Raw genomic sequence first — 19,082 nt, 5'->3', positions numbered from 1 at the left:
GACTAAATAGTTGACACAATCCTGAGCAAAAAAATAAAAATAAAGCTGGAGCAATCACAATATTGGACTTCAAAGCACATTACACAAAGCTATCATAACCAAAGCAACATGGTACTGGCCTAAGAGCAAAGACAAAGACCAATGGCCAATGGAACAGAATAAGAAACCCAGAAATGAATCCACATATTTAAAACCAACTGATTTTCAACAAAGGCACCAAAACATTCATTTGGGAAGGAATAATCTCTTCAATAAATGCTACTGGGAAAACTGTACATTTATGAGCCAAAAAAAAAAAAAAAGGAAACTAAACCTCATCTCTGACCATATACAAAAATCAACTCAAATGGATTAAAGACTTAAATGTGACACCCAAAACTAAGAAACTACTAGAAGAAAATGGGAAATGCTTTAGGACATTGGTCTGTGCATAATTTTAGAGACCTCAAAAGTACAGGCAAAAAAACAGAAGCAGACAACTGGGATTAGATCAAACTAAAAAGCTCTGCACAGCTAAGGAAACAATAAAAAGTGAAGAGAAACCAATAGAATGCGAGATCATATTTGCAACTGATCCATCCAATAGATGATTAATATTCAGAAAATATAAGAACCTCAAACAATAACAAAAAGCAAATAATGCAATGTTTTAAATAGGCAAATAAACTGAATAGACATCTTTCAAAACAGACATACAAATGGCTAACAGGTATATGAAGAAAATGCTCAACATTACTAATCATCTGGGAAATGCCAAACAAAACTACAATGAGATATCATCTCACCCGATTTAGAATGGCTACTAACAAAAAGATAAAAAATAATAAGCACTGGCAAGAATGTGGATAAAAGGGAACTCTCACACACTGTAGGAGGGAATGTCAATCAGTACTGTCACTATGGAAAACAGTATGGAAGTTCCTCAAAAAACTAAGAACAGAACTACCATATGATCTAGCAATTTCACCACTTTCAGGGTATATATCCAAAGGAAAAGAAATCAGTATGTCTGCACTCCCATGTTTACTGCAGCACTATTCACAATAGCCAAAATAAGAAATCTACCTAAGTGTGTACCAACAGGTGGATGAATAAAGAAAATGTAGTATATATACACAATGGAATACTAACTAACCACTAAAAAAGAACAAAATTCTGCCATCATGGGAACACAGATGAGCTTAGGGGACATTAAATAAGCCTGGCGCAGAAATATAAATACCACATGCTCTCACTCATATATAGCAACAAAAGAGTTGAGCTTATAGAAGCAAACGGTACAGGTGGGTGTAGTGGCTCACTCCTGTAATCCCAACACTTTGGGAGGTCGAGGTAGGTGGACCACGGGATCAGGAGTTCGAGACCAGCCTAGCCAACATGGTGAAACCCCATCTCCACTAAAAATAAAAAAATTAGCCGGGCATGGTGGCCCATGCCTGTAATACCAACTACTCAGGAGGCTGAGGCAGGAGAATTGTTTGAACTCAGGAGGCAGAGGCTGCAGTGAGCTGAGACAGCGACATAGCACTCCAGCCTGGGCAACAGAGTTGAGACTCCATCTCAAAAAAAAAAAAAAGTAAAGGGTACAATAGTGATTACTAGAGTTGGGATAGGTAAGGAGCAGGGGGAATAGCCAAAAGTTTGTTAATAGATGCAAAATCACAACTAGGCAGGACACGGTGGCTCACACCTGTAATCCCAGCACTTCAGGAGGCCAAAGTGGGCGGATCATTTGAGCTCAGGAGTTCAAGAGCAGCCTGGTCAATGTAGTGAAACGGTCTCTGCTAAAAATGCAAAAACTAGCTGGGCATTGTGGCAGGTACCTGTAATCCCAAACTACTAAGGAGGTTGAGGCAAGAGAATCACTCGAACCCAGTAGGTGAAGGTTGCAGTGGGCCAAGATCAGCCCCTACACTCTAGCCTGGACGATAGAGAAAAACTCCATCTCAAAAAGAAGAAGAAAAAAGAAAAAAATAACAGCTAGATAGGAGGAATAAATTCTAATACTCTATTAACACTGTAGCATAATGGTAACAATTTATTGTACATTTTCAAATAGCTAGAAGGGCAGCTTTTAAATGTACCTAACACAAAGAAATGACAAATATTTCAGGTGGTAAGTATGCAAATTAACCTAATTTGATCATTACACATTGTACACATGCATAAAAATATCACACTGTACCCATAAATGTGTACAATTATGTGACACAAATAATTTTTTAAAACTCAATTCTCAAAAATAAGATTAATAGTGTAAAAGGTTCACTGAAGCTTTAAAAAAAATCAACAAACACTAATAATAAAAAGAGTGAAAAGACTCCAGTGCAAATACAGAAAGAACTAACACGTGTAGTTGGATTCAGAGATGTAATTAGTATACACGAATAGCCTCACCACTCCCCAAAAAAGTACAAATAGGGAATAAAATAATAAACATCTGAAAACTGAATTTTGCTAGACCAGAGAACCACTATGTTTAGTTCAACGTCCTGTCTGATTGCAAATGCTGTCCAAGAGAAACACAAAGCCATAAAACCCGAAACTAGTTAAACAAATCTCAGTGACACACTGGTACACCAAACCTTTTTTCCAAAACAAGTGCAATATAATTTTTTTCCACTACTACATAGATGAATTCTGTCTAGTGATAAAGGAGCATCAAACTAGGTATGATTAAAAGTTTAAAATTCATGTGCCAAAAATGAACTAAATCACACTATTACTGATAGTTTTAGTCTTAACATATATTACAAGTATTACAATACTTGCTTGAAAAGAAAGCAATGCAAGCTAAAATTCGTCTATTAAACAACGCTGCTTGATGTCATATCAATGTCATTTATGACAGAAAAGCAACATGTGATGTAAGCAGGTATTTTCCTTTAGTTGAAAATATACTCAATTACACAGTGTGAATCAACTCTTCAGAAATATTAAGGATACCTGTAAGAGTTCAATGACTTTTTAATTTGCTTAATCTCCAAAAACCATACTATCAGAGGGTTTTTTTAATTAAGTGAATGATGATTTTGCTAGCCATAATGTAGCCTTGAATGGACATCTTCGTTTCACTAAAGGATGCAGTAGCTACAAGTAGTAACCTACAGTAATAGATAAAAGTGTTATTTGAATAAAAGGCTGCTCTAAATACTCATGTTTCTACAGTGTGTCTGTTTTCTTGGTCTTAAAACAATGTTGAACTATATCGTAAAAACTAAAGACATCAACTTACAGCCGTTGAACATTTCTTTTCAATATACCTATTAAGAAATGGATTGTAAACATGAGATTGTTTCACACTTATGAATCATAGTTGTCAAAGTAAAAAGGGAACACATTTGTTTACAAAATGAGAGAGAAAACAAACATTTCCTCATAATACTGATAATGCCACTACACACCATTTCAGTGATTCTGAATACATTCTCAAGTGGTATATGTAAACACTATATTCAGTATCTCAAATATATTATTTGGGAAAATACTCTTTTGCTCACTCACTGGAGGTTAAAAAAAAAATGTATTACTGGGCACACCTAAAAACCATCTGCAAACTACAGTTAGATAAAGTAACACTTTACACAGTCAAAACCATTCAAAGAATACTGGCTGCTTTCTGTCAAAATGAAACAGTTGGCATCCCAATTTTTGTGCATCCAACAGAGAAACGTAATCTTCTATGTTTCTTATTTTTATGACCTTTAAAACTACTTTATGATTTTTTTAAGACAGCTGAAATATAATCCGAATCACTAAACTATGTCAACAGAAAAAAATTGTCTTTAACAACTACAGAAACCAACCTAGTTCAACATAACAGAAAAGATGATGCAGCAATTATTTTGCTAGTTAATTTTAGCACCAAGGTTACAAAATAACCATAATCTATAGCTTTTATTGTTGTAAGGAATACAAATAGGATTATTTCCCTGCTTGACGTCAATGAAAACCCTTAGTAAAAGCCTACGGTGCCAGGAACGTTGTTTCTATTTTACAATAAAAAGCTGAAGTTATGGTTGGGCACGTTCGCTCACGCCACAATCCCAGCACTTTGGGCAGCCGAGGCAGGCAGATCACAAGGTCAAGAGATCAAGACCATCTAGCCAGGCCAACATGGTGAAATCCCATCTCTACTAAAAAATACAAAAAATTAGCTGGGCGTGGTGGCGTACACCTGTAGTTCCAGCTACTTGGAAGGCTTAGGCAGGAGAATTGCTTGAACCCGGGAGGTGGAGGTTGCAGTGAGCCGAGATTGCGCCACTGCACTCCAGCCTGGCGCCTGGTGACAGAGTAAGACTGTCTCCAAAAAAAAAAAAAAAAGTTGAAGTTATTTATAAATAGCTGAAAGTTACTGTCCACACAGGGTTTTCATCAATAATTACAGTAAGATTTCCCAGGCCAAGCACAGTGGCTCATGCCTGTAATCCCAGCACTGTGTGAGGCTGGAGGATGGCTTGAGGCCAGGAAAGAGACCAGCTAGAGCAATATAGCAACACCCGGTCTCTACCGAAAATAAATAAATAAATAAGATTTCTTCTTTGCAATTCTCTCTTAAATCTAACAAAAAGTTAATTTTTTCTTCAAAAATGTTTTCCATTTTGCTTTCAGAAAATGTGTGGGCCTTTTAGTAACCCAAATATCTCAAATGGCAAAAGGAACTTTGAAGAAATTAAGATAAATCCCCTGCTAGATGGCACAACGAAATTTTCAAAATCCTAAACAGAAGAGCCTTATTAAGTTTCCCCCACATATTTTCTTACATATCTTAAAAACATATATACTACACATATATACAAACATTCTGCTATGGAATCAAAGATAAATAATTGTAGTAAACAAATCTTAATATCAGAAAATTTAGGAAGTAACTTAAGTTCCTAAATTTAAAAGTTTACTTAAAAGAAAACAATCATAAACAAACATATCATATCACAAAAAATTTCTAAGTACTTCATAAAGATGCACTAAGTCTTCTATTAGCAAAAGAAATGTACAACAAAATTGAAGAGATTTTTCACACTAATAACTTTTCATATCAACAGAAATCAATTTTTTAAAAAGGACAGGAAATAAGAATAAAAGTATTACGATAGGGCTGGAATTTTTTAAGTAAAAAGGTCTAACAGAATGACACATGTCAGTTCCACATCCAATATAACACCCTTGAAGGTAATTGTAGTTCCAGCAACCACCATGTTAATATTCAATAAATGTTTTTCCTGAATTTGAACTAAACTAAAAGACAGTAAGCATACAACTAAACACTGTCAAAGGTCCTTAACAATAAAGATAATTAAAGCTACTATTCTGACACAATCACTAAAGTAAAAAACTTGAACAATGCATACATAAAACAAAATTTTAAAAGTTTTAAAACATTTACAATACAACAACAGAAACAATGTAAACCTAAGCAATAACACAACACAATATAAATAAATCAGAGATACACTATTAGCAAGCAATTCAAAAGACTTCAGCATTAAGGAGTTGTTAAAATGAAGATGCCTTGTGTTGAGGTCCTCAGGCGGAGTAACCTGACAAACTTGTAGGGAAACAGCAGACCACCTATTCCCAACTTTAAGTACTTGCTATATTAAATTTAAAATATACATAAAAAATGACTTAAGAAATGAAAAATATGCTGAACAAAACTGTACAGGAGAAAAAGTCTAGTCACTGAAAAACAAACCAACATCACATAAACCTGAGAACTACCTACACTAGGAAATGGTGAAGGAAAACCTCAATGTTTCATGGGAAGCTGATTTTTACCTTTACCTATAATTTTACTCACAGAATAGGTATTAATAATTGCCACAAAGTTTACAGTAGTATTTGCTTTATAAAAGAAAAACTATGTTTTTTTATACATTAACATAATAACAAAGTAATTTCTTATTCAGAATAGTTTAACCTTACAGAAAATTAACATCTTCAGTCTTTGAGTTACTTCAACTATATACCCTGTTCTGTCCAACAGAAATATAAGGTAAGACATATATGTAATCTTAAATTTTCAAGTTGACATTTTTCAAAAGGCAAAAAAAAAAAAAAAAAAAAAAAAAATAAAAAAAAAAAAAAAAAAAAAAAAAAAACAGGTGACATAAATTTTAACCACAAATATCCAAAATATTACCTCAGCACATAAGCAACATTAAATAAAAATTGAATAAATATTTTTTAACTTTTTTTTATACTGAGTCTTCAAAATCTAATGGGCATTTTATAGCAGACCTGAATTAGGACCAGACTCATTACAAGTGACCAAGAGTTACATGTAGCTAATGTTTACTATACAGGGCAGCAGAGGTATAAAGTTATTTCTCTGGTTATAAGATACATGTATACAAAATACCAAGGGAGCTGAAATGGGAACAAACAATGTAATATACTTCAGGGGCTGGGAGGTAAGCTGAGAAAGGTCAATTCAGCCAATCTCCTTGACTGAAGAAGGCCTAAGGTGACCACATGTCTCCATGTGCCAAGCAATCCCTATTTACTAAAGTGTCCCAATTTACACATGTTGTCATGCTGTAATTATTAAAGTACTCCCTGTAATTCTAAAAAGTATCCCACACTGAGTAATAAATTATATAGTCACCCTACCTATATCCATAATATCCTTGAGGATAACGCCACACTCCTTGGAAGAAAATTTAGTTTTAATTCTAATTCTGATGCCTGGAAAAGAAGCTCTAAATTCAAAGGAAAGAACCCTATATTCACTACCCTCCTCATTAAAAAGAAAAAAAAAAAGAAAAAAGAAAAAGCTGCTGAAAATTTTTTTTATTTTAAATTGCAGACTAAAAAAAAAAAAAAAAAGTAAGAATTACCTGTTGAACAAGGCATCTGGAAATTGGGATCATTGCTATCCAAAACAGGCAAACAGAACTGGTTACTTGCAGATCCTAGCATAGGATCCTTATCGCTGAGCATGTTCTTCAGCGAGTCCTCTAAGACATTTTGACTTGCACTAAAATCCTCACAGACTTCATTCTCCAGGTTGGATCCTAGAAATAGGGCATCATCTAAGTGTTCAGTAGGAATTAAATGATTAAATGTATCAACTATATCCATGAAGACTTCTGTGTGTCTTTCAGCCCTATAGAAAGACAAAAAAAATACCATAAGAAATAAAGCTATCAATTGAAAATCACCTAATACCAAATTATTTTAATAGTTTTGAGTCTAAGAACACACTTAAGGTATTTCTGAATTATTGTTTAAAAAAATCCTCACTCGTTTTTAGAAAATACATTTGGAAATGTAGAACGAACCTTTACTAAATCATGTTTCTTCATCATGCATGTAGTATATAATTTTACCAGAAATCCTATTAAATTCTTACTCAGTTCATCATTTTTAGAAAAAAAAAAAAAAAAACTATGTATATGGTACTTTAACTTGACACATAAAAAAAATTACATGGCTTAAAGCATAAAAACAATTGTTTTTAACCACAACCTTTTCACAAATTAAGCATCAGACACTGCTTTTACAATAAATCCACAGAAAAGAGCTAAAACCAAATACTTGAAATTTTTATCCCATACCTATTAAAACCGTAAAGTATCCTTGTTTTACTTACAAAGTATTAAAATCATTTAAAGAAAGGTAGCATATATAGACAAAGCATTTTTATTGTGGCTAGGCATGGAAAATGAAAAAGAAACTATTAACCCAACAAATCAAAACTTAAAAAACTACACACACACACACACACACAAAGATGTGCACAAACGCACCTTTTTTCAAGGTCCCCTTTTAGGAGAAAAACAAGATAAGTGACAAGAAGACAATCTGTATCATGTACTTAAGTTTATTTAAGTTACATGTGCTCTATACAGGTATCAAGTTAGTCTCCCATTTGAATTGTACCTATATATTCAGCAAAAGTCATTTCAAAGCTCTACAGGAGCCTCAATTATGAAAAGTTAACCAATTAAGTTAAACTGGTTTGAGAAAAAAACAAATCAACATATTTCAGATGGTGGAAAGTCAACCAAAAAAAATTAATATTAATTTAACCAAAAATTCCACTGATTAAACTAGAACATCCTAGATACACACTAACATTCACTGGTTATATATTGTATGTCACACTGCACTAAATACCAACATTTATGTAACTTAATCCCCAATAATAAATAGGATCTATTAACAACTTTGCATTATTTAAAAAAATGCATTTGAATAATTTAAATGTTTTCCCCAAAGTCATAAAACAGAGCCAAAATTCTAACCTGGGTTTCAAGCTCCACAGCCCATACCCATTAAGTGTTACCCTTTCACAGTGAGCTAAGGGCTGGGATGATCTCACTCATTAAAGGCTCTTTAAAAACAATTTTCCCACCAGGCCCAGTGGCTCATGCCTGTATTCCTAGCACTTCAGGAGGAAGCCAGATCACTAGAGCCCAGGAGTTGGAGACCAGCCTGGGCAACAAGGCAAAACTCCATCTCCACAAAAAAATACAAAAATCAGCCAAGTGTAGTAGAGCATGCCCACAGTCCCAGTTACTTGGGAGGATCACTTAAGCCCAGGAGGTGGAGGTTGCAGCAAAATCAAGCCACTGCACTCCAGCCTGGGCGAAAGAGCAAACTCTAGCTCCAAAAAAAAAAAAAAAAAAAAAAACAACAAATTAATGACTGCCTGGGGCCACAAATAGAAGAAGGATGAACTGCAAAGGGCACATACCTGAGGAGATGATAGAAATGTCCTAAATCTTGACTGTGATAACTAACGGTTTCACAAATCTGGTCATTTTTAATGAGTGCAATTTATTATGCCTCAATTTTTAAAAAAAAGCAAAGAAAATTTCCTCACAAAAGTTAATGCCCTTCTAAAGAGAAGAGTTTCAGTATCTCTTCTCTTTTCTTTTCCATTTATTTACACTGAAATATTAATAAAGCACTGAAAGAAAATGCTAACTACTTTAAAGGCTTGCTGCTTATCTTATATGCATTCTCTCAATTGACAGAAAATTGTACCTAGCAATGCTGAAGAAAACTCAGGACAAGTTCCTTTAAGAATTCTCTACCACTATATGATCTCAGTATCAAAGAAAGCCTCAATTATCATACATTACCAATTCTTCCACCCAATATGTTTTTAGGTTCCAAAAAAATTTAGTATGTTAAATTCTGGTAATCAAAAATAATTTATGAAAAGTTACTAAATGTTTTCACAATTAAGTAGAACTATCAATGGATTCATTTATTTGCATGTGCTGGAATCCAAGGCTTACTACAGGCCAAACCTACCTCCTCTTTGGAGAGTGACATCCCAATTAGTAATCTTTTTTCTCAGATCAAGAAGAAATAAGGAAGTTTCAGCTCTACAAACAAATGGCTAACTTTCCTTCAAAAAATGGTATGCTGAATCTACTGAAAAATAAATGCACTTGTTCCCACAGCAACACAAGACTAGCAAATTCTGCAAACTTCCTCCGAGGTCTTTCTGTAATACTAACTATATGCTGTGTGCTTTCAAGTGATGGGAACATTCATAATATTCAGAAGTTATGGTCACAAAGCTCAAGATCACATAGCTATACTTAAAACCAGCCCATTCTAACTGGTCATCTAAAAGGGCAATTTTTTTCTTCAATAATTTTGCTATTAGTGAAACTATCCCAAAACTCCTTCACTGAAAATGGCTTCAGAGCCTATAACATATTTCTTGAAGATCAAATTTTTTTTAATAAAACATATTATAAATAAAATGGGTCAATCTTTCTAGTACTATTTTATAAGTCAAAACTGTTATGACTAATAAAGTATGTTTCCCCAGATTTAAACAGGCATTATCAGGAAAAAGGTTTCCACCGTCACAAGTGGAGAAACACTGTTTAAGTTAGATTTCCGTAACAATAGCGTTTACTTATTCATCAAATGTTTACTAAACAACTACCACTGTGTAAGACATGTTTAGTAAGCTAATGAAAATGGGAATCTTCTAAGAACATAGTAATGAAGTGTATCACATTTGTGACTCCAAAGACAATTTCCACAGGACAAATCACAATCCTAGTGTTTTGTGGAACACATTTTAAAGAAAATTTTTACAAATGAGTGAGAATAATTTTTCTTATGTGGTACCAACTGGCTCTAGAGGTAATTCTAAGAGAAAATGCCAAAAATGAACAGTATAGAGCCATCAAAACTACCACAAAAGTAACATTTATTGGAGATACAATTCATTTTTAAAAATCAGTTTCAGATATAAAGTGAACAGTCCGAAAAATAAAATCACTCTAATGCTAAACAGGCAAACAAATTAGCCAAATGTAGAAATATTTACTCACTTGTAATGGATACACTAACCTACTAAACACAGTGTGGTACCCCGGATTAGATCACGGAACAGAAAAGGGACAACAACAAAAAAACTAGTGAAATCATAATAAAGTCTGTAATTTAGTTAACAGTGATACACCAATAATAATAATCCCTCAGTTCTGATAAAGGCACTAGCATTATGTCAGCTGTTAATCAGGGAAACCAGATAAGGATATACAGAAACACTACACACCCTTTGCAACTTTTCTGTAAGTATAAAATTATTACAAAATGAAGTCTTTAAAAGAAAACACTAATCTAAGAACGTTCTGGGATACCTAGTAATGTGGTTAACAAAGATAACTAAATCTAATTAAGGGGGAAAATTATAACCAATTTAGTATCTTTGCTAATTAAACAAATTGCCCAATTTAAACAAATCTCTGTTTCTTACACTAAAATTTTACTTAAATGCTTCCCTATATTTGATATGCTAAATTTACTAAAACATAATAAGCCTACCTACTGGCATTCTAAATAATTAAAACATAATAAGCCTATTAAGGGTGTATTTTAAATGGCTAACGATGTCTATATCCAATTAAATCAGTATTGGTAATTTGAAAATATACATGTTAAAGTCAAATTGTTTCTAGGTAAACTCAGGTTTACAGACAACAGAATATATGTAGCTAAGTATATAAGTGCATAATCTGCATAATTCAAAATTAATTTACTCATGTATGTATTAAGCATCTACTACAACACATTACAAGTTTAGTGAAATCAACCCCAGTCTGAAAGTCAAGGAACTCACAATTCAAAACAATATAGACATATAAACAAATACAACACATATAAACATCACAACAAACTGCTAAGTGCCATACTGAAGGGCTGCAAATAATATTACAGAGAAAAGGGAAACTCAGGAAGCTAGGAAAGGCTAGGCAGGTGATGTGTGAGCTTGATGCTAAAGATCCAGAAGATACTCCAGGCAAAGGGAAGAGCATGTCTTAATTATGAATGGCTGGTCCTGATGGACCATTTGTAAAGATTATATTTCCCAAATAAAATTTAATCTGAGTCGAAAGATACTTCCTGCTTTAAAATATGTGCTTCATCTGTAATTCTTAGAGAATTATACTGAAGCCAGGTTTAGTTTATACTAACAAAACACCCTAATTATTTTCTAAGTGTTTCAAATATGAATAGAAAGCAAAAAGATGAGATTTAGAAAGCGTCAACAGTAAAAAATAATTTAACTTTAGGCTGGGTATACTGTCTCATGCCTGTAATCCCAGCACTTTGAGGGGACACAGCCAGATCACCTGAGGTTAGGAATTCAAGACCAGCCTGACCAACATGGCGAAACCCCATCTCTACTAAAAACAAAAAACATTAGCTGAGTGTGGTGGCGTGCACCTGTAATCCCAGCTACTCAAGAGGCTGAGGCAGGGGAATAGCCTGAAACCAGGAGGCAGAGGTTGCAGTGAGCCAGGATCACACCACTGCACTCCAGCCTGAGGGACAAGAATGAAACTCTGTCGGGCGGGGGGGGGGTGTTACACTTTCAAAAACTCATTTATTTTAAGAGCAAATTAAAATTTTCTATCCCAACTTTCTAAAAACAACTTCAAAGTAAACCTATGTATTTTATCCTATTATTTCTTAAAACACCCCCAACACACACACACTCCTACCTAACGATAAATCACTAACGCTATCAAAGGCCAAAGAGGTTATATACTAAAATAAAGTACTCTCTCACATAGTCTACATTTGTGTCTGTGTGTGTGTGTAACGGGGTGGTATGAGGGGAGCAAAAATATATTAGAAAACTATTAACTCTGAAGAAAAGTTATACAAGGCAATAGTGATGGTGGTGGTGATGGGGAATTGGTCTATGTTTCATGGTAAGTGAAGGCCTCACAGGGTAAACTTTGAACCAAAATCTGAAGTGAGGTAGTGATAAATGCATAATAGGTTAAGAGCAATCCAGACAAAGACCTAGAAGTGCAAAGGTCTTAAAAGTGGAGCACACTTGATGCCTTCTGGCCCCTATACCATCATTTAAATTAAGCAATTTCATCAGGCATGCTTACTAAAGACCTATTTTTAATAGGCAGTAATGGTAGAACAACAAAACTACTACTAATAGTAATGGTAATAAAACAAAACTTCTTGTGCTCAAACTTCATGCCAGGCATTGTTTTACATGCTTTATATCTATAATTCTCTGTCAGAGGTGAGTATGCCCATGCAGAGAACATCTGCCATGTCTAGAGACATTTTTGGTCATCACAACTGGAAAGGGTGCTATTTGCATCTAGTAATGCTATAATGCACTAGGACAGCCCCACACAAACACACACACACAAATTATCCAGCCAAAAATGTCAACAGTGCTCAGTTTAAGAAATTCTGCTCTATATTAATTTATTTAATCCTCAAAGCAACCCTGTATTATTATCCTGATTACACAAAAAAAATGAAATAAAATGAAATTAGGATCAAAGAGATTAAATGATTTGCCACAGTAATGGAGCTAAAAGTTGTTTGGTTTTATTTATTTGTTTGTTTAAGCTATCCTTTACAGGAAGGACAGAGCTAAAATTTGAACCCAGAAAATTTAAGAGTCAATGTGCTTACGATTACTGTATGTGTTTATAAGGTTAAATTCACTGGATGCTTACTGTGTGCAAGGCACCGTGCTAAACAACTTATATGCATCATGCCATTTAATCCTCACAACGAAACCATTAGGCAGGTAGTATCATACCCAATTTACAAGAGAGAGGCTAAAGTTTAGCAAAGTTACACCAAATATTATAAAATAAATAAGTGGCAGAGCCAAGACTCAAATCCATTCTGTATTACACCAAGGTCAGTTCTTAACTGCTATGGTGTAACAACACTGAAGATGAATCATGGGTTATCCTTCCAGGACAGAGTCAAATTAGTAAGTGGTTAGACCATGTAGTATGACACAATACTACAAAGTGCCATTCTACAAAGCAAATCAACCTAGTCGTCAATTCTACACCCCCACTTCAAATTCTGGTTCAGTTTCATTAGTTAGAATCTATTGGCAAGACATCATTAAAGAAAGCAAGGATGATAACTTTTTTTCTAAATGTATCAGGTAAAAAGACAGCAAGGTGTCTGCTGTACAAAGACAACTAACACCAAAGCAGACCTCAGGCCCTAGGAAAGGATCAGATGTTAAAACTGGCAAACACAGAATTATAGTAACAAGAAAGAGTTAACTTCAAAGTTCACAGCTTTATTGGCATTATATGATAACTGACATTATAAGCATTCGGAGTTTGAATAAACCACCAAAGTAGTGGAGTTGGCTCATCCTTAAAACTATGGCCTAAGTAGTAACAGCCCAAGCTAACATGTAATTGGCACACACTATATGCCAGGCCCTGTGTATTGTATGCATTATCGCATTAGTTCCTCACAAGGACCCTGTAACGTAGCTGCAATTATAGTCCTTTCTCTTTAGAACAAACTGAGACCCAGATAATCAAATAATTTGCCCAAGGTCACATATCCAGTATTCTTAAATTTGAACCCAGGCAGTATGATCTCTGAGCCCACACTTTTACACTGTATAATGCACTCTACACATTAATTTTTATGCTTTTAATGTGTCATTAATGAAATCTTTAAAAATGCTAGAAACAAAAGTGACTCATCCTTCCAAAATAAAGCAGGAATATGCACTTAGCCATCCTCTACACATTAAAAAAAAAAAAAAAGTTAGCCTCAATGCATATGAATGTCGTTGGAGGAAAAGCAATTTGTCAGCTACAAACTTTTCCATTTATTTTCAGTCTAAAAGTTCATGTTTTCGCGTGCCCAGCTCATACAAACTACAAATAAATTAAAATATTAAAGTTCAGCCTTTCTGTATAATCTACCATGCTCTTCAAAACTGTCTAATAAAGTTAGATTATGCCAACAGATTAAAACTTCTAGTCTTAAAAATTTTACTGAACTATTTCTCTATATCCACTCTTAACTGTATCACAGTCATAAAAATTTAAAATACCATTTAAAATTGTCTAAACTAACACATTATGCAGGACAATAATTGGGAAGTCCACGCATATGGCAATTCCTCAGACAATGCCTTTTAAAACTCTTAACATTTTCCCCTTTAACTCTTGTTTTTTTTTTTTTAATCTTCTTTTTTATTCTTTTGTTTTGTTTTTTCCCCTTTAACTCTTAATACACTGGTTTAACTTCGGATGTCTATGACTCTTGTTTCCCAGTCTATACTATCTTCATTGAGAACAGAAACTGCCTAAGGTTCTCATGCATGTTTAATCACACCAACACTCTCAATATCTTTCCATGTGTAATCAAAGGGCAACAATTAATACTTTTTTACTGTGTTCCCAAAAATGCAACAGTATCATAAATGTGTAAGTTTGCTAAGTAATTTAATTTTTATAGTTGGAAAAGTGCCTATCCTTCTAAAAAGACACTCCAGAATTCTCAGAGGGTGCTCCAAGAAGAAGTAAGAGAAACATAGCCCAAGATGTACTTTTCCGGAAAAGAAAGAAATCCAGCAGCCACTTGTCAGAAAGAATTCTTGAAATGTGGATGAATAAAACCTGTTAGAAATCGGCACTCTAAGAACCCTGAACTCCTTGACACTGTGTGGGGAAATAGTTATTGGTAATACACAAACCTAAATGCTGACCAAAAAAATCTCATTACCTCATTAAAAAAACAGAAAAGTTATCTCCACAGAAAAACATACGTAAAAAGGATTTTATGAGAAATTTAAATAGATCTTAAGAAAGCAAAATATATCAAAAAAGCAAACACCATCCCACAATGTTAAGGAAGATAAACATCATCTATTTCAGTAACTGAAACACCGAATTGTATGTATAATTTTCATTGACCAGTTTTTCCAAGTAGGCCTCACACTATGAAAAAAATCTAAGCTCTTGATTTTGCAATACTCCAAATTGTCACTTGCTGCCTCCCAACTTTAATAAGTAATACATTACATAACTCAAAGACTGTCAACCTTTCCTAGGGGATTCTAATATTCAATAAAATTTAAATTTTAATAACATGGTTTGAAATGATCAAAGACAAATTCCTTTCAATTTTTCTATCTTGAAATGTGCATCTGACCAAACCAATTTTTTTTACCTGTGTTTACATAGACCACTTCTCTTAGACGTTTCTGATTATGCAACATGTTAAGTATACCATAAGATCAACATAATAAAGTTATCTGAGGTCTATCCCAACAAGAGAGAATGTATAACTAATTCAATGTAATAAGTAAGTTCACTTGTCTCCCAACAGTATGCAAAAGCAGTATAATAAACTACATTTCTCTATTCTTCAATAAATGAACCTATAAAGAATGTAAAGAAGAGGCAAACTTTGATCCCATCACTGGCTCATTTTTATCATTTTGACAAATCACCAGGTACAGCTATCTGAAAAACCTTAAAATCTAAAGTTGTAATCTTTTTGAATAAAAGTGGCCCATTTCAGGACTGATTGTGTGGCACAATCAGAGGAATCATCACTCCTAAAAGTCTCTCCCATTAAACTCTGCTACTATCACTGGAATATGAAGTATGTATTGTAAAATAACAGTGATAATGACGATGATGATGAAGAATCATTACGGTAATATATAACCAGTAAACAGATGAATGAAAAGAAAACTTAGTGGGGAAAAAGTCTAACTAAACTTAAAAATTACTATTTAAAATAATCTTTACACAACACCTTTTGTGCTGTAAATTCAGAAACGTAAGTATGCTAGGATAGCAAAGTTTCTGGTTGACTCACACGTCGCTCTATCACAAACATACCTTATTCTACAAATATTTTCACAGAGCCAAACATTTCATTCAGGAATCAAAAAATGAATAATTGAGGTGTAGTTCTGTTAGAGCTTAATCATTTTGGCAAAGGGAAGACAAGTTCGACCCCCAAAATACTAACCACAACAATCTACTGTTTAAATACTCCCTGTGGAGTTTACTGCATTTTCTAAATTTAGCCTAAAATAAATAAAGTTAATATTTAGAGAAGGCTCAGTAATCGATTATTCTTTTTAAATTAAGTATCTCTACATATAATGAAGACTTAGGACCAGGATATTAACGCAGTGTTGCCACTTAACATTAATCCATGAACATATTCTACGCGTGACCACTGAAAAGCACTAATAACCACCCCAATCTAAAGTCTCTAGGAATTGGCATTTAAAAGCCCAAAGAAGGAAAAAGGTCACCTGACCCGGCAACACATTGCTGAAGAAAAGAGACACAGAACTGTGCGCGGTACCAACATTTCTCCCTTTCTACTCTCCGCACCGCCCCCGCCCCGTGTCAGGTGATCGCTTATTTAGCACCATTAACACGTACGTATCGACAAGTGGTTCATTAAATTATGTGTATCATCGGAAGGCAACAGTCTAGGCTTCTCATTTCAAACTAAGCAAAAGGAGTCGATAGTTTGCGTCCCGGGCACAAAAGCGCGCGGTAACTGGAGGATAAAAGGAGCAGCAACTCCCATCTCCAAAAAGCAGCGGCAGGCAGCAGTCTCCCAGCCAGGGCCGGTGCCAGTTTCCCGAAACCAGGGCCCAAAGCTCCGAGCTAGGGCTCCCTGCGAGGAACGAGGCCCTAAGGCCGGATCCCGGGGCCTGCGAGCCGAGCCTTCCAGGCAGAGCCCGCCGTGTCTCGGGCCTGAGCGCCCGCACCTCCGTGGCGGCGGGGCGCACTCCCAGCAGACGGCTGGGTACCAGTGGTCGGGAGAGGCCGCGGTCCCAACCCTCCGCCTGGCGACCGCGCCGCTGCGGCTCCCTCACCAGCCCGCCGTCCAAACGGTCCACAGGCGGCAGAGGCGCGGCCCAGGTAGGCCGAGGACGTTGCGCAAGAGGCCCGACAGGCGATCCCTAGGCTGCGCGGGAGAAAGGCGCGGAGAGTCCGCCGCGGGAGGGGCGGAGAGGCCCGCGGAGGCGTCGTGCGAGTGGAAGGGGATGGGGGAGGGGAGGATTGCCCGTCTCCCTGGCCGCGGCCACAGCCGCAACTCACCCAGCTCCGCCAGACGAGCGCTACCACTGGCAGCAAGAGGAAGATGGTGGACGCTGCCGCCGCCGAAGAGGAGGAGGAGGGGGCCCGGTGGGTGCCGCGGAGAGGGGGTACGCGCAGGACGTCGGCGTCGCTGCCACAGCCTCTTTTCCTCCAGGGACGGAACGGCTGCTGCTGACGACACTATGCCTGGCTTCCGCGCCGCCCTCCTAATCCTCGTTGCAGCCGCCGCCGCCCTGGGCCCGAAGGTCGCTTGCCTCGTGGGGAACGTGCGGCGGCGCGAGACCCCGCAGCCATCGGCGTGCGGCGGCGGCGGCGGCGCGAGAGCTGTAGAGGGGCCGCGTCACGTGACCCCACTGTTTACCGTTCCGGGGGCCGCGGCCTGCGTCGCTGCCGCGCCTGCGCGCTGTGGGGCCTCCAGCGCCGCGCCGCCTTGGGGCCCAGGGCTGCAGCACTCCCCGGCGCTTCCGCCCCCCTCCCTGTCTTCCGAGGACGCGGCACCGCCTGCGGGCCTGTAGCTCGCACCTCCGGGCGGCCGGGAGGGGCGAATCAGATGAGCGCTTTTTCTCGACTGTAATAAGCACTAAGGCTTCACAGCTAATATAATATTGATGTGCAGCTCCCCCCCCAAAGGTGCTTTTTATCAATTAATTGACTGTGAGTTCAAGAATGGTAGACTAGGATGGAGTAGATGAGCCCTCTGCCCAAATCTGTGCTGGCTCGTCACAACAGCCTCCCCATTAACTACCTCCCGTTACTCTCACCCCACATAAAAATTTTCTAAAATGGTCTACCTCAGGACTCAAATCGCTTCCTCCAAGAAACATTATTGGTATCCAGTAAAGCAGTCTTCAGAATATTGTCCCGGGATTCGCTGAGGGGTGCCCAAGACCTTTCAGAAGAGCCTCCATTCCTTTGCCAAAAGCGTGTGTGTAAGGCCGAATTTTCTTCCCACCCTACAACCAAACCAGCATACAGCAACTGATTCAATGCAGAAACAGATATGAGAATCCAACCATCTTCTATTAAGCCAAAAATCGAGGAAATTTGCAGAAATTTTAAACATCACTCTTTTTATTAATTTGTTGGAAAATATACTTTTCATAATAAATACATTGTCTGTAGTAACAAATACCGTGTGGGAGTCCAGAGACAAAAACGTTTCTGACCCACTGGTCAAGGTTACATGCTTCCACAGCCACTTAAGCTAACCCCTGCCTCAGCCCTTAATAAGCACTGTGAAGTAAGTGTTGCCTGTCAGTCACTCCAACCAAAAGGAGCTCCTTAGGGACAGGATTTGTGGCTTTTATCTGCAGGGACCATTACAGTATTCAGCCAGTACCTGCTGAGCACCTTACTGTGTGGTCTGCACTGTTCTAAAATCTTTACAGTACTTGCTGATTTAAGCTTTAGACCAACCGCAGTCCACACTGTAAGATTAGTGCAGGGTGGAAGAATAAGTCACAGGCATGTGGTGAAGACCTGTTCTTTCTCTCTCTAGTCTTCTGATATTTTAAGCACTCCCAATACCAAATGTTCTACAAAGGAGGTCTGAGTTGTCCTGATGTCACTGGATTCCTAGAGTTCCACCCCATGTCTTGACATCAATCCCTCAGGACTTTGTTTTACAATCTTTTTGTAATGTGTTTTTGAGAAAGGAAAATAGATATGAGTAATTTTTTTTAATGATCACTTGGGATGTCTGGGATG

The 19,082-nt window shown here is 36.9% G+C and overlaps 1 protein-coding gene across 1 annotated transcript in view; it reads right to left on the bottom strand.

Annotated features, from left to right (window-relative positions):
* Nucleotides 1-17,513, bottom strand: part of PHF3 (PHD finger protein 3) — an 83,865-nt gene extending 66,352 nt beyond the window's left edge. Inside the window, exons 1-2 of the mRNA XM_017524690.2 lie at nucleotides 17,376-17,513; nucleotides 6,840-7,108 (exon numbers count right to left, since the gene is read on the bottom strand). Coding sequence (XP_017380179.1) covers nucleotides 6,840-7,083 — 244 coding nt within the window. The 5' untranslated portion in view covers nucleotides 7,084-7,108; nucleotides 17,376-17,513. The remainder of the gene's footprint in view (nucleotides 1-6,839; nucleotides 7,109-17,375) is intronic.
* Between the last annotated feature and the right edge of the window lie 1,569 nt (nucleotides 17,514-19,082).

The sequence above is a fragment of the Cebus imitator genome, unplaced genomic scaffold (assembly GCF_001604975.1).
Source record: "Cebus imitator isolate Cc_AM_T3 unplaced genomic scaffold, Cebus_imitator-1.0 Scaffold36, whole genome shotgun sequence".
In the NCBI taxonomy this organism is placed as follows: domain Eukaryota; kingdom Metazoa; phylum Chordata; class Mammalia; order Primates; family Cebidae; genus Cebus; species Cebus imitator.
Note: the sequence above shows the minus strand (reverse complement) of the source record. Positions and strands in the feature narration are given on the sequence as shown.